The 16,222-nt window shown below is 40.8% G+C and overlaps 1 protein-coding gene across 1 annotated transcript; it reads right to left on the bottom strand.

The window, feature by feature from the left end:
* Positions 1-483: 483 nt before the first annotated feature.
* On the bottom strand, positions 484-12,754 carry LOC138299385 (keratin, type I cytoskeletal 12-like). The gene is made up of 8 exons (XM_069237611.1): positions 12,284-12,754; positions 11,191-11,273; positions 8,719-8,875; positions 6,100-6,258; positions 5,574-5,699; positions 3,629-3,846; positions 3,332-3,381; positions 484-1,123 (listed from the first exon to the last, which is right to left on the bottom strand). Exons 1-8 carry the CDS (start codon positions 12,677-12,679, stop codon positions 1,026-1,028), a joined length of 1,287 nt encoding a protein of 428 aa, XP_069093712.1. The 5' UTR covers positions 12,680-12,754; the 3' UTR covers positions 484-1,025.
* Between the last annotated feature and the right edge of the window lie 3,468 nt (positions 12,755-16,222).

Raw genomic sequence — 16,222 nt, 5'->3', positions numbered from 1 at the left:
AGCATTTACTACGAGCAAAAAACACTCATGGGAAAGACGTAGGAAGAGGAAAACGAAAAAGCGTCACATTGGGAGAAAGCAGAAAGCTGCAAGAGTGAGCAGAAGGGGCAGAGAGTCGCCATAAATGGATTGAAGAGGCCCAAGATGGCTTCAGGATTATGCTGCCTCAGCATTCTGTGCTCGCACATTTAATTGCAGCAGCCGCATAAAAAGGACACAAATTTAGCGTGCATAGCTTATGTGGACAAAAAGTTATGAAGTCCTAAGCGCAAACTACCCCAAATAGCCAAAAAAGGGCTCAGCACTGGGGGGGGGGAGGCCCAGCAGCTAAGGGGTTAAGAGGTCTTTGGGCACCAGCACGTTTTTATTTACAAATAAAGCACTGCTGACTTCTCTAAATTAGAGTCAAATTATATTTTCTCAATAGATATTAGAAAAGTTGGTGAAGTGTTTCCCACATCATTGGGACCAGAAAATACACCCTTTTATTTTGCATTCAAAAAGCAGTTTATTGAATAATAATGGCACAGGAATAGTGATTTATATTTTCTGGTAAAGAGAGGCGAAGAAACAAAGAAACATAGAAATTCCAAAGAAGAGCCTTGGCAGAATGAATAGCCCCATTTCCCAGCCGGTGCCCCTGCCGAGGTGGCACTTTGTGGAGTCTTCAGAAGTAAAGTCACAACAGATAAGATTGGTACAAGTTTTAAAATCTTGTAACCGATTATTCTCTATATATTGCCCACGTGATAGACATATTAGGCGCCCTCTCGTTTTCGGTGTCCTCTCATTCATTTTGGGTGTCCCCTCGTTTGCTTTTATTCGCGGGGGGAGATGTGTTGCGCAGTGCATGAAATTCTCCAGAACATTCTGTGGTTATGTTCGAAGAGTTGAAAATGCCGAGGAAAATCAGAAGAGCTGGAGCTGTGGGATTATAGAAGGTGTGTCCCTCCTCCGGGGTTATGCATCTTGTTGAAGGTTTCCCAGTAGATAAGCGGTTTCATTAGGAGAGGCCCACTTTCTGCCTATAATTTCTGTTCACTTTGTTTCTCCTCTTGTGAGACAACTCTGCCGTCCATCATGTCCTGGATGATGGTCTTTACCACTCGGCTTCTCACTGGCTCTGGAGTTGAAACAAGAAATGAAATAAACAGTGGAATGCAGGTACGATATCTTTACAGAATAAATGATGTGTTTAATGACAGAGAAGGTCGGGGCATGTTGGATAAAGTATGGAATGCTACGGATTATGGATTATGTCCTCTACAATGCATTTATTTGTGTATCTAAAATAAACACAGGTAGTCAAATGACTTTCTAAATCGGACCTATTTGTGTGCATCCATGTTGTGAATTGTTTAACAATGCTCAGGTGTCTCATACACACATTGTTATTAGAGGACTACACTTTTATTTTCCCATCTCCATTATTTGAGCCATTCACAGATGGCTCACATGTGAGCACGTTTAGGCTGGTGCATGCCCCATATGTGATTATGTACATATTGGCGTTTTTTCACTTTTGAACATTATATTATTGTGCTTGTTTACTACTGCTGTTATTGATCTGGTGCATTTCCTTTATACACAGTAACATCCATGTGTATGCGTCCGGTGAATGACTTGGTGTTGTTTTTTACCTTGTGTACCCTTGCTAATGTTAGTTCCCTGCTTGAGATGAACAAGGTAGCGCCCTTCTGATCATTGCAATATTGTTACTAACCGCTGATTTGAACATGCTAATATTGGTGCCTGTTCTTAATGTGAATAAGCATACATTCCAGCACGTTCCTCGTAACCAAGTTACATTTGGTGTATTTGTATCATGAGAATATTCTGATTGATGAACGCGACTTGCGTTAATGTTCTAGTTGGTGCATGTGCCATGTGGGAATGTTTTAATTATAATGAGAGCCCTTCATCTTAACATGTTAATCATGGCGGAGGAGAACATGTTAATAGTGGTGCAAGTGACTTGTGAGAAGGTTCCCCTGATGAAAATATGCTTTGTGTGAACTTTTTAGTTGGTGCATGCGCGTTTGCGGAATGTTCTATTTGGTGCATGTGCAACATATGAATATAAAAATATTATCAGTAGAGTCTCAAGTAACATTCTAATGGTGATGCATATTTTCATATTTGTCATGTAAGCATCCTTATGTTGCTGTGTGTCTCCTATTGGAATGTTGTATCAATGGTACTTTTTGGTCATGTGACCATCCTGATCTCTCTGGTTCTAACAGGCCTCCACTGAGATGAACGTCTTTACATAACCTAGTCAGTCATCAGGCCCCCTTCAGTGTCTGCTGTCCTTCATTCTGGAGTGATAGTTAGGCTAAAGGTCATCTCCACTTTCAACCCATAGAGAAGCAACTCACCAGGAGTGAGTGTGTGCTTGAGTGAGAAGGTACATTGTATGTGATAAATGAGGTGGGGGGAGAGAGTGGACCCCACCACTGTGTCAGATGTATTGAATCCAATGCTCGGGATGAGAATGCGTTTCACTCCACACAGTTGGAAGTTGAGAGTAAACTCAATCATTTATGATGAAGAAGGCGATTCTAGATACCAAAAGGATTATTTTTTCATGAGGCAGAAATGTAATGAAATTCCTACTTTCTGTGTCACTTGACATGTAAAAGAATCGTTTTCACTCTTAACGAAGACATTTATGGGCATTGAGTACTGCACAAAATAAAATCCCAGAATAATTACAATCAATTTATTATTTGCATCTTTTCCATCCTTTGTTTTCAGTGACGCATTTCAGTTTAAAGAGAGGCACATTTGCTTCGTTACTTTCTGTGGAGCACTCGTACCAATGCAGTACTGTGACATGGGGCTCTTTAGCACTGTTAGTGGAAATGAAAGAGGGTACAAGATGCCGCTTCCAAATTTTAACTTTAGCTTTTAAAGTTGGAAAAAGGTGCCAGAAGATACATAGGAAAAAATAAAATGGCCCAGTGATTCTAGTGTTTTCTATTGTGAACCCTTTAATGCCCCAGAAGAGTGATGGCCTTAACTTCACATTTAATTCGCTCCTTGGATAACTCCTGCATGAGCTACGTCACCATTGTTAATAATGCATACAGAGAAGCTGGACAGAAGAGGCCAAACGCTTTAAAGGGCCAGAACCCTCCTTATCTACTGTCATGACATAAACTACTGCTGCCACCCTGGAACTATATGTCCCATAGGAACATTTTGGTGCCTGTTTTTTATCATACTAGACAAGACTTCAAACAGACAGATGGGAGGGAGGATTGCACGAGAACCCTCCACCGTGATATCCAGCCATTATCGCAAAGCTCACAAAAAGAGGCACACTTACCTTTTGATGGGGGAGGGATGTAACTCTTGATCTTTTGTTCTACATATCCACTGAAAAGAAACAATATGCATATCACATACACATGACTGAGAATGTACTGTTTTATAATCATTCTATACGCAATGTTTGATGTCTACTGGCATGATAGTTTTTAATTGAGGTTTTACCAACGGGTTCCCAATGTTACTTTTGTGGTTGAATTAGGCCCCCTCGCTTCACTGCAATGGAACTCGATGCAAAAGCCCGGAACCTTTATATTACTAAAGTGCAGATATTTAGAATTTGACAAGTTCTTACCTTCCCTGACCCTCCAGCAGGCACCGGTAGGTCTCAATCTCCCTCTCCAGCCGGCACTTGATGTCCAGGAGTTGCTCATACTCTGCCATATTGTTCTCCATCTCTTCCTTGATTCCTGCAAGTTCTTCCTCCAATTGACTGATCTTCTCTTGAAGGTGTGCCAGCTGGAGGCAGTAGGTCCCTTCTGTTTCTGCAAAGTTAGCTTCCAGGGATTTTTTCTGGGTTTAAAAAAGACAAGAGGGACACTTGACACAAAGCGATGGAATGTGCTGTAGACGGCATTGTGCAAAGCATGAGAAAGAATGGGTCTAGGCTACATCCCTTCCCTGAAGTCCAGAATAATGTGTTACAATCAAGTACATTTAAGTGTGACATTTTGCCAAGCCTTCCTTGGATTTCTATCAGAAAAATAGGCATTTGCCAATTGAGCACATACAGTAGGTGTCAGTGGTGTAAGGAAGCCTGCTCCCCCCTGCAAACTCCACACAGGGGCCCCTTCAGGAGCTCTCTGGCCAGGGTGCTGTGCTCCCCCCAACCCACCACACCACAGGGGTTGTAGGGGCCTTTGTACATCACTGGCAGGTGTTAGAAATCTCTGAGTGTAGTGCCTCATGCCCATGAAGGGTCCAGGGTGTCTTTAAGAGTGCATGGGGGAATTATTACTAGGGAGATACTGTGACTATGCAACATGCTTCATGCTTTGTTTTCATTCCCATTGTGAATTCATCCTTGGAATAGTCTCCACGCTAGTTCAAGGTATGTACACAGTGAACTTGCTACTACCCCTCCAAGCTGCTGATGCAGCTGTGTCTATTCTAAAGCCATTCCACTACTAATGCCTCCTCCCCACCCTGATGTTATCTATATGTCTGGGCTTGCGAAATGTAGAATAGTTTTACATTCTCTAACTCTCATTTCCTCTCATTCATACCATATAAAGGGGCATATTTATAACACAGCGCACCGTGGTGCATGTTAGGACAATAGCATCAGAATTTTGATGCTATATGGCGCATTGCTGGCGCTAGTCCAGCAAAGCACAGGGAGGCCCATAGAGTAATGCACTAACGTCACTTTAATGACTGCCCTGAGCAGGCATTAAAAAATGATGCTAGAATGGTGCATGAAATTTTGTAAATTTTACTGCACCATTTTTTTGGGCCTCCCTGTGGGAGAATGCCCCCCTGCAAAGATTTATGTTTTGATTCTTTGTGTGACAAGTTGCATAGATTATATTTTAAAATCTATATAATTTTATTTGTGGGTGCCTGGAACTTATGTTTAGTCGTGGCATTTATGTACATTCCGAATAAGTGAAACAAAAGAGTATTAGTATTTTGCGTGGTTATTTATAGAAGAACTTTGCTTCAATACACAAGTAATGTAGCGTAGATATATTAGAAATCAACTTGTCGCTTGCCGCTGTTAAGGGGAAAACTCAGTGGTCAGCTACTGGGAGTAATATCCAGATAGGAGGGTCAACACCTGATTCCAAAGTCAAACCTACACTTCCTTCTTTCTGAAATTACCAACATGAGAATTAAAGCCCATTCAGTTACGGAGTTCTAACTAATATAGATGAGTGCAGCTCTACCAAGTTTTGCTTGTGTGACTAGCAGCTCCAGTCAACATTTTTTCTTTGGACTGTGGAACTTTTTGGTGTATTTTATCCCTTTATAAAAGCAGTACTAGGAGTTCCGGAAAGTGAAGAAATAAAGTGAACTGGGAAAGATACCCACACATGGACATAGGAACCGTGATACTTCGATAAATCCCTTAAAACTGAGAAAAGAGACCCATGTGCTATATAAGTGATGATTTCATCATGTTCATGTTGAGAAATCTTTCCAAGCATATTGTATCCCCTATTCTTTGGGGAAGGTCTTGAGGAACCTATGAACATGAAGTCTATTTACAAAGAAATGGAGTAATTGAAATAACTTACCATCGTCAGAGCTGCTTGCAGGTCAATTTCCAAGGCTTGTAGGGCGCGTTTTAAGTCATAGACCTCTCTCTTGCTCGTCTGCACCTCCTCAGCCCCGGCAGAGATCTCTTGCTTGATGGCATTGCTCTAAGAAACAACATGGGCTTTGGTAACTTTCCCATATTTAGACACCAGAAGAAGTGATGAACTGCTTGAATTTAACTCAGCCACCGGTGGTTACTCTGAGACATATTCCATTCCACTCTTTTTTAATTGTCTCTGTTGTTACAGGCAGGAACAAAGCAAATGCAAATCCATATTTAATGTGCACATCTTCCCAAATCCAAGGCATCAAAGTGGACTGATCTGTGGGGACTGGTGTAAGCCCTGGGTAGGTTTAGTGATTTATGTAGAGCCTGAAATGGTCTGACTTGGCGACAGCCTTATGGGTATTTCAGTGTACACTAACTTGTTTGAAAATATCTAGGTTGCCCATAGTTAATTCCTTCCTATCCCACAGCCCACAGGACATTCCACCCTTCCTTACCGCTTCCAGGAACTTTGCTTCAGCATCCCGCCGATTCTTTTCTGCCATCTCCTCGTACTGGTATCGCATGTCGCTGAGGAGCTTCAGCAGGTTGATGCCTGGGACGGCATTCATCTCTACACTGAGCTGTCCTTCGGCTCCTAATAGTCCCTTCAATTCCTGCAAGGGGAGTAACAGCATGTCATGGCCTTAACCAGGGTTAACAATAAGCATGGATACAAAATTTCTATTCTCTGCTATTTTTATAGTTGATTTGGTATAAGTCAATTTACCAAAAGTCCAGCGGCAGTAGAAGTGACTTCATGCATCATTTGATCCCCAGTACCATCTTAGTTTTGACCAGTAGCCCACCCTTGGCCCCGCAAACGCCTCCGAATGGCTTGTGAGATGGGATGGGAGGTCAATGAATGTACGTTACAATGGCTCTTTGAAGTATATTTACTTTGTTTCTCCCATTCTGTTTAGATTGCTGACATCTGTGATAGCAAAAGCAGTGATAGGAGTACCCAAGGGTGTGTCAGTGGTTGCAGCCGCTATCCCTGGCCACCACTTATTCTCATCTATTGTTACTTTCACTAAATAAATCATAACCTAGTTGCCTGCTGCCGATCACCACACAGCAAATACCCCTATCCCCTATACATCAGACCATTGTTACTGTTTTGTAGCTGCATCCACTTCTCCAAAGGGGATATCAGTAGGTATACTATTAAAATATAGCACTGCTTTTGTTTCAATGCTATACTGGGCATTGCCCTAAGTGCACATTTCTAGCACTTTGACAGCAGCAGATGAATTGTTGTGTCTGATTTAAGAGACACAATTGCAAGCAGGTGGCAGTCTAGAAATAGTAAGTGGTGTTGTTTAGCAAGAAGGTTGTGAGTTGTGCTGATAAGGAGATGCAGTCTAGTCACAGGCAGATGACTCAGGTTAATTGATTGCTGCTGAGATCTGGTGTAACCTGCAAGCCACATGTTCAAAATCCTTCACAGCGCCATCTCAATGTTTCACTGTTTGATGTTAGTAAACTAAGCATCATTAAATTGTAAAACTGTATCTTCTATTAATTGCATCACTGTGTTTGAAGTGCTTTTAAAAACTGGTTAAAATTAGAGAGTATATGAAGTTGTGGTCTGAGAGAATGTGGTATAGCGGGAAAAACCTACGCCGTAATACAAAGTAGTATGTTCATTAATGAAAGCCCTGACACAGGCTGGGAGGATGTGTGGACTAGCATGCAGAAAAGGTGGCTTGGAGGGACTATCCTCTAGCAGGAATGTATATTTGTCAAATAGAGATTTTATAAAAAAAATAGGAAATGTGATCTGGCAGAATGCAGGAGATGTTGCCTGTCATTAAGGAAGAAAAATATGGTGTAGCAACCAGACATGTTTCGTGAGGGAGATCTAGCCTGACATAATGAATAAAATGTTCAAAGGATATATGTCATAACAAAATTAAGCTGATGTGGTCTAGGAGGAACGGTTTAACAGGGAAATGTGATGTTGTCTAGCACAAGGTGATATACCCTACTAGAAAGGCAATATGGTCTTCTAAGAAGAACAAACCCTGATACAGCATAAAAAAGGAAATCTAGACTAGCTAAATTAAGGAGTTTTTATCTCACAAAAAAGATATATTGTCTAGCAGAGAAAATGCAACACGGACTACCAAAAACATGCATGGAAGGAGATGAACTAAATTAGAAAGATACATTACCAACAGCAAGAAGATATCGTCTTAGAAGAAGAAGAGGAAGAAGAAGAAGATGAAGAACAAGAAGGAGATGGATAGGTGTCCTAGAAGAAGTGGTTCAATAACCAGACCTTTAAATTTTAATTGATGAGTTTAACACTTCATTGCTGAGAACTCCTATCCTAGTGGCTTTCTCCCCTTGTGCCCAAACCGCTCAATACTAAGAGTCTCCATTTTGTTGACATTGTAATAATATGTACTAAAGTTTTCGAAAGTAGTGCATTTACACTTTACTTGTTTGCCAATCTGACTTTTTCTATGGCTTCTGAAAATGATTGAATTATTCAAGTGAATGATAGCCACCCTTTCAAGATATCCTCTCTTCACAATAATCAAAAAGAAAATACCTGAACCCTAGCTAGGAATGCAACAGGTTAGAAAACAATAATGCTGCCACGGCTACCTTTCTTTAGAGCACCACAATATGTGTTTTGGAGCTAGAGTAGGAGCAGGTATGTTAGATAATAAGCTGGCTGTCAGTGCACTGGCCTTGGGTAAATTGTCAGCCAAGGTGTTGAGAAATGGCTTCCTGTCGCACTAACTCCTTGTATATATCATGCTTCGCATGAGAAAATTGAATCATGTTGGCACCTTCAAGATAAAATGGCAGAAAATAGTTAAAGTGTGGGAAAAGTCCTCAGCTATTAGAAACATTCAGTTTTTCTTATCTTATTGCATACCAACCCTTTAAAGAAAGATAGTTCAAAACCAAATTACAAAAGCTTTTGTCAAAGATTTTTACAGTAAACACCCAACTAAGGGAAAACGTTGATGAATCAGAAAGCACATTTCAAACAGGTGTAACACAAGTTTTTGGATTCTATCTACGTCAATGCCATCACTTTCATGTCACATTGCCCTTACCTCTTCGTGGTTCTTCTTGAGGCAAGCCAGCTCCTCTGTCAGGCTCTCTACCTCTGCCTCAAGGTCACACTTGGCCACAGTCAGCTCATCAAGCACCTTGCGCAGCCCATTGATGTCAGCCTCCACGCTCTGGCGCAGGGACAGCTCATTCTCATACCTGGAGAAAAAAGTAACTAGACATGTGAATAACAGCCAAGCTATAACAAATATGGAAGAGCAAGTTCTAACAACTGAGGTTCCAAGCAAGTAAATAAAAGTTTGAAACAACACATTGCTAGATTCCCTGTGACACTCCAAATGTGCAACTAAGTCTGTATGCTTTTTATAAAAGATGTATCAGTACAATATTGTGGAAGACAGCTGTGTCTCCATTAGATAAATATTCAATTTCTCTTTAAATATCCGTCCGTTTGTTTTGGTCTTTGAATGCAGGATTAGTGTCTTACAATTCTTCTGCCATGCATGTCACATCTGGCTGTTGGCACAGTAAGGTAAAAAAACAAGGTTAAGATGGATTGTAAAGCTTATGTACCCCTTACTCATGTTTGCAAAGTGAAAGGGACCAAATAGGACTTGCATCATTCTAAGGTCAATGAAACCAGTAGCACTGAATTTCTTACTATGTAACACCTGGTGATATCTCCTAGACAGATGAAGTTTGCAAAGGGGGCTGTGTTGCTTGAATTCCAAATATTGAATGTTCCAGAAATTATTCCAGATGGTGGGTTGTCATAATACTATTCATCTGTCATTAACACCTACTTTCTTAATACAACAAAATAAAGATAATTATGCAATTAGATTCTGTTTATCTAAGCCAAAAGGTAATCTATTTCCCATAATTTCCATTCAGAAGATCTTTTTACAGCGTATAATTTTGCAGCATAGTATCGCTCTCCAGGGAAGTCAGTGCAATGAATTCCATCCCCACTATCCTCATGTGAGTCCTCAGTATGTGTTTTCCAATTGATCTCAGTTGCTGAAAATAATTCAAGCGTGTCACCCATCCTTGTCTTTTTTCAGTGAATTGAACCTTAATCTTGTACTTATCTCTTGAAGATGGATTACTTTAAAAATGTGAAGACAGCATAAGTAATTTATTGATTATCCATCGGAAAGAAATTATATGGGTTTAAAGTCAACATGATTGCCCTATTTATTGTTTTGAAATGTATTTGAATGGGTAATTTTCTTAACATACATGGCTTTGCATACTATGGCACAGATTAGGTGGTGATATAGTGAGGAAGGTGAGTGAGGTGATAAGTGGTCACTGAGATAAAAAGACACACCCAGAATAAACTTACTTTGTAGTGCAAAAGGGTGAGGTAAAGTGTAGAAAGAAAGCTGTAATCAATCATTTGAATGTTTAAGAAATGCCACATGGGAGTCCAATGATTGGGCCTTCTCTCAAGAGCCAACATCTCTGTGACTCACAAGGTCCTCTAAGGATAGCAAAAATGTTTATTTTCATGGATAGCGGATTTCAGGAGTAAACATATGTTGTTGTAGTTTTTAACTGGTACGTTGTAGCATAGTCATGGAATATTTTAAATACAAAAGGTCTGAGTTAGAGTATTCTGTCACAAATGAGATGGAGTACTCTGTCTGCCAAACCCTCAGTCCACCCACTCAATTTTGAGTATGGAGGAACATCAGTTTTCTGACAGCAGTGCCTCCATGGGCTCCACCATTGGAAAACTTACTCCAACAGACCCTGGGTGCTGGTAGAGTAAGGGCATCAAACCATCCTTTCTATCTAGAGCTGAGAGTCCGGCATCCTTTTTTATCTTTCCATCTGTCAGAAATAGAAAAAATATCGGCCACTCTCTTCTTTCTCCCAAGTTGTGGGGTGCATTAGTTGTTTTGTTTTTCAGACAGGAACTCTGCCTTGTGAGTCTGTTTCTGAAAACAAAAACGTTTGGTGATCGTCCCCCTAAATGATGGTAGTCATGCACCAAACTTCCTTTGCAATCAAAGGATCTGCAGTGGCAGCAGTACCTCTGAAGACACAGAGTTCACAGCATGGCCACAGAGATCTTGTAATTTGACTAGTGATATTCCAGAAGGGGTGGGGGAGGAGATGTCCTCTGCCACCCTGATGAAAGGCAGTCCATCTGTGAGAGTCTAAATCATGCGTTAAGATTGATTTCAAGATTTAAGAGGTATTCATGGGAGGATTAGTGTTTCTTGGATACTTAGTTATCCTGACATTGGTTATTGGAGGTCCTGGTGTGCATGGCAAAGTTACAAACAGTCCTTTTGGCTAAGGTAAACAGCCTTATCAAAGGGGCGAACAAGTATTGCGACACTAGTTAAGGTGTTCTAGTGATCTAGTCTACTTTCGACAAGGCTATGGAGATATATTGGCAGTGAGGCAAGGAAAGTGAAGAGTCAAGACTATTTTGGCATTTGGGTAGCTCTGCCTCTTTGCTAAGGTATTGCCACAGATGGAGGAATTGACAGACTTACTTAAGTTTGAAGTCGTCAGCAGCGAGTCTGGCATTGTCGATTTGCAGGACGATTCTGGCGTTTTCAGTAGATGCAGCAATAATCTGGAAGACAATAAAAGTTCACAATGAAAATCATGTTGCAGCAGGTGGACTATAGACATATACATTTTTGATTAAGCTTTTGTGACATTTCCAAGAGTAGCTTTACAGATATCTGGTGCATGTGCATACTATCCACTCTCCTCGTTCCAGGCACAACAATGCAATATTCATAGAAACATCATGTGGCTTCGTAACTCTAGAAAACAGTTTTTAGCTGTTTTTTGCAGTTTTATATAGCGTGAGCTCGACCCTAAGGTTTTGGAGTGCTTTACACCACTACCAGTTACATTGTACAAGGTCAGATTCATTTTTAGGCATATGGCGATGAAATGATTAGTCCAGTATTACAGGATGTTGAGCCAACACTGGGACTTAAACCAGGTTTCCAGTTCCAAAGTAGGCAGCTCTGGCCGTAATGCCAGATCCTCTCCCCTAATCCCTTTGCAAAATCAAAGTAATAGGTTCTTTATTCGAAATGACTGTATTGAAGAAAACCAATGTTACAACTTCAAGAGTGCATTAAATTAACATGTGTTAAAATAAAGTCCTAGAGTGGAAACATGGAGTTGCATGAAGTCACTTGATAAACCAAAAACACAACTGAACGGCCCAATGATCTAAGAGCCACATAGTCGAAGATTTGCTTGTTATTTATCTCTGATATTCATGAAAGGAACTACAGATATTTACAAAAGGAAGAAGCCTTGCAAACAGCAGGGAAACTCTGGTGTTTACTAGGGTTCGATTTCAGTTTGATTCAAGGAAGTTGTGGGTACATAAATAGGGCTTTTGAAATTAACTCAAGCAACTTGTTTCCTTCTTTAAACCTCTATAAATTGTGCTGTACTCGATGTAAAGCTCTATCTGAAACTAAGAGAGACAAAATCCCCAACTCCAAACAATTAAAAAGTAAACATACATTTCTGCATTACACACTGTAGCAATAACAAGGAACGATGTAATCAGGTGTATCATTAGTCCAAGTTGTTAATGATTTATAATTTTCCTACCTTTTTTTGAAGCTCTGCAATTATTGCATAATATTTGCTGTAGTCATGAGTTGTTGGTGCACGGTGTTTGGCATACCACTCCTTGATTTTGCATTCAAGGTCCGAGTTTGCACTTTCCAGTTGTTTGACTTTGTCTAGGTAGTTAGCAAGGCGGTCATTGAGGTTTTGCATGGTCTCCTTTTCCCCAGCGGAGAGGAGGCCCTCATTGCTGAGATGGCCCACACCAGCTACAATGCCAAAGCCTACACCAGGTCCGCCACCAAGTCCACCGGCAAAAAAGCTACCACCATAGCCCTCTTGGGCTGCTCCAGCACTGCCTTGGAAACCACCAAAGCTGGCTCTACCACCACTTACTGAAACCCGGGTGGATCCAGCACTATGTTGGAAGAAAGACATGATGCTCCTGAAGAACTGCTACCCTGCAAAGTGCCACTGAGTAGGAGAGTAGAGGGTGCTGGTGCAATGGCTGGATCTTTGAGCCTTTATATACAAACTGTAGTGGGTGTTTCATTTCCATGATTAAACTGTGAAATAAGCAGTTCTGTTTCAAGGTCAGACTCTCCCTCTCATTACAATAGGTGCAAATAATTAATATTCAAACCTCCTTTGGCATATCCATTTGTCATCAAATTGTACATCAAGATAAAGCGGGTGGGGCAACGCTAAGCATTTAATTTAATTGATGTAATTTTTAAATCTTAAGTCATTAAAGCACTGCCCCCTTTTCTTATCAATTCATTTGTATGCAAGGAGCATTAATAGAGTTTGCAGCAGCCACTTTTTAGTGTATGCGATGTGACACATGCTTTTAAAAATATGAACACACCAAAGATTCGACTAGAACATGTGCACTAAACTAAGGTATCCCAGAGGTACTGAAAGTATTTGCAGTTTGGATGCAAAGACAGATGACCCTTTAGTGCTCTAAAGTAACCAGCAGAAAGCCTGTGGCACTTTCGAAGAACAACTATTGACTAAATAAATAGAAGAAATTGCAGTTAGTTTGTACCACTTGTGAGAGCTGAAAACTACTGTGAATAATTATATTTTACGTAATCATACTTATGTACTAATTGTGTGAAGTGATTTAACCATAAAATTAATGTTAACACAGAATGTGCCTTTTATTGCCCACCATCCAATGCAAGGCCTGCACATGTTTTATAATACTGTATTAACGTAATGAGAAAATAGTTTTCTGCTGGGCCTCAAGCAGACCGGGCCACAATGAGATGTTATCTAACTCCTGGTGTTCCTACTGTTGATACATTCATGTGCTTTCACGTCCATTGTTTAACAGACTCCATTGTGTTTGCATATTTGTCTGTAGTTATGTTTCTAAATCATGTATTTCTCTCAAGGGAAATGGTGCAATGAGAAATGTTTCCACATCTTTGTAACCACTGTCTAGTAGAAGCAAATCCGGAAGATGCCAAACAAAGAGCCCTCAGATCGCAGTCGGAGAACGATGTGTGCAAGATACAGTTAGTATAAGTCTGAATTGCATAAAGGGAACAGAAGTGAATCAACAATCTCAAAGCTGACATTTTATGCAATTGTGATATCTGATGTTTTTGTAATTGGATGTTCTTTCTTTGCTTGATATTTTGATCCAATGGAAAATGTTCAGCAAGTTTAATTTAATGTTTAACAGCCATACGCCTGGAGCTCTTCTTTTCTGGTTTCCAGAGACTTCACTTTGTATCTTGGTGTGATCTGTCACTTTGACATTTCACTTTCCGCTAGTCAGTCTACTGACATTCTGGTGCTTTATTATTTTCTGAGTTTATATGCCTGTTCAATACTTAACTAATGCTCTGATGGTTTAGTAATCTTATAGTCCAAAATTCTAAACCATCCCCCTTTCCCTGTTCCTGTCCTGATGCTAGCGCTGATGACCCCCTGATGAAGTAGAAGTTGTTGTTAATTACCTTAGGATAGGTAACTATGAGAGATCTGTGCATTGTTATTTGTCTTTTTTTTTCCAGGTACCAACTGCCACTGTTTTAATACTGCTGCTGTTTAGATAGAGCCTTAGCTTGATGTTGTCTAAATTAATGTTACTAAAACTTTTGCATGAAGCCCAACATGCTAATGCTAATCTGAAGTTAGTGAGGTGTTTTCTCTATACTTATGACGTGACATCATTTTATTTCTGAATCAAATGTATCTTATCTCTTTTGCTCAAATATTGATGTTATTGATTAGTGTTCTAACCATTGAGATTTTCATTCTCATTGATTTGTTTAAACTAAGATTCTTCAGACCAGTTCGACAGTCTATGATGTTTCTTTATTTATACCATTTGGTGTCGAGACTAATTTTTGTGATCTTAGCGCTGTTAATATAAGGAAAAAACATTTTAATTGATACTAATAGGTGTGGTTATTTGTGGCCGAATTGGTCATGGTGTGTCTTTCACTGTCTCTCTATTGTTGTTGAACTGTTTATTATTAATTTGCCTTTCACTACTGATTTCAGTGTAATTTAAGCAAGTCAAAAGATTCATCGACCTTATGGCTGTGTCCAACCCCTTACTATGATGAAATAGATAAGCCAAGAGCCCACTAACAGTTTTAGTAGCAGAATTTGATGGTTATGTCGCTTTAAATTATTAATTTCAGATGGTTATGTCTCTTTAAATTTTAATAACAAGATGTTTTTGAGTTGAGATTTATTGATTTAAATTGATACAGAATATGGAGAAGATGAGTACCTATACCCCTAGGGTGACTTTTCCCGATCCTTGGAGTGTGCCTATGTTGGTGCGGAGTGTTCTCAGCATTCTATTGTCAGGTTGAATGAAATAGATTATGCGCTTGCACATCTTTAGCTAGTTTACAGGTGAGTGAGTTGTTTGTGAGATTTTAGGCGAGTTGGCGTACTCCAAATGTTGTTGAAGAAGGGTGTGACGGGCTGGCCGGAACCCGCCCGCACACTCCGCCGACTTGTGCTGTCACTGCCTGTGGTGTGCCGGAACACCACGGCATCTCCACCAATGAGAGAGGCGCGACCGGGACGACGCAGGAAGACGGGAAAATAAGAAGGTCGGCGTCTGGACTAAACGGGAAGAAGGAGTCGGGAGTGAAGGCGGACCAAGGAGAGGAAGAGCGGGACGGAGGAACGAGAGACCAAGAGGACACTGAGGCGAGAACCCCAGATCGGAGGATCTGGGGTACCGGAGGAAAATTTCTCCGTGACCGGAGAAATAAGGATGACGAGGACCACGAAGGAGACTGGAACAACGCAGCGACCTGGGAGGCAGAGCGCAACAATCCGCCACGCTTCTGGAGAAGCGTGGCAGACCCAGGTGTCTCGGGGAAGGGAGGACGGGTGGTGCAGACACAAAGAACCAAGGGAGGACGAGTGGTGCAGACACAAAGAAACAAGGGAGGATGGGTGGAGCAGACACAAGAAAACAAGGGAGGGGGTGAAGAAGAAAAGGGTAGTGAGAAACCTATGGAGTAAAATATAAAGCACGGGTGAGGTGAGGGGAATCCCAGAACAGCAGATAGGAAATAAGACGGGCATCAGGTCATACCATTACAGAAAGGGAAAAAACAACCGTTAAACAACAGTCGCCAGGACCTCAGAAGAAAGAGTGCAGAAAGAGAACAGAAAACAGGAAAAAGACTAAGGAAAAACTTTGACAAGAAGGTAAAGAAAAGAGGAGGCTAATACAGAGAGAGAGAGAGAGAGAGAGAGCACAGAAAACGGAAAGAGAGAGAAAAGAAAGAAGAGACAGAAGAAGAGGTACAGCAAGGAACAGTTAGGAAAAGAGGAAAAATCAAATCACTTACTGCTATTTTCCTTCTTTTCTCCACATGCACTTCCCGGGAGACCTAGGAAAGGGAGAGAAACAAGGAAGAGGTTAAGAACCAGGAATCGAAGTGGCCCACAGAGAAAGACGGAGGGACAAAGAGAGAAAACCAACAAACA

The sequence above is a fragment of the Pleurodeles waltl genome, chromosome 6, assembly GCF_031143425.1.
Source record: "Pleurodeles waltl isolate 20211129_DDA chromosome 6, aPleWal1.hap1.20221129, whole genome shotgun sequence".
Classification (NCBI taxonomy): Eukaryota; Metazoa; Chordata; class Amphibia; order Caudata; family Salamandridae; genus Pleurodeles; species Pleurodeles waltl.
The sequence above is the reverse complement of the archived record's forward strand: the minus strand, read 5'-3'. Positions and strand labels throughout refer to the sequence as shown.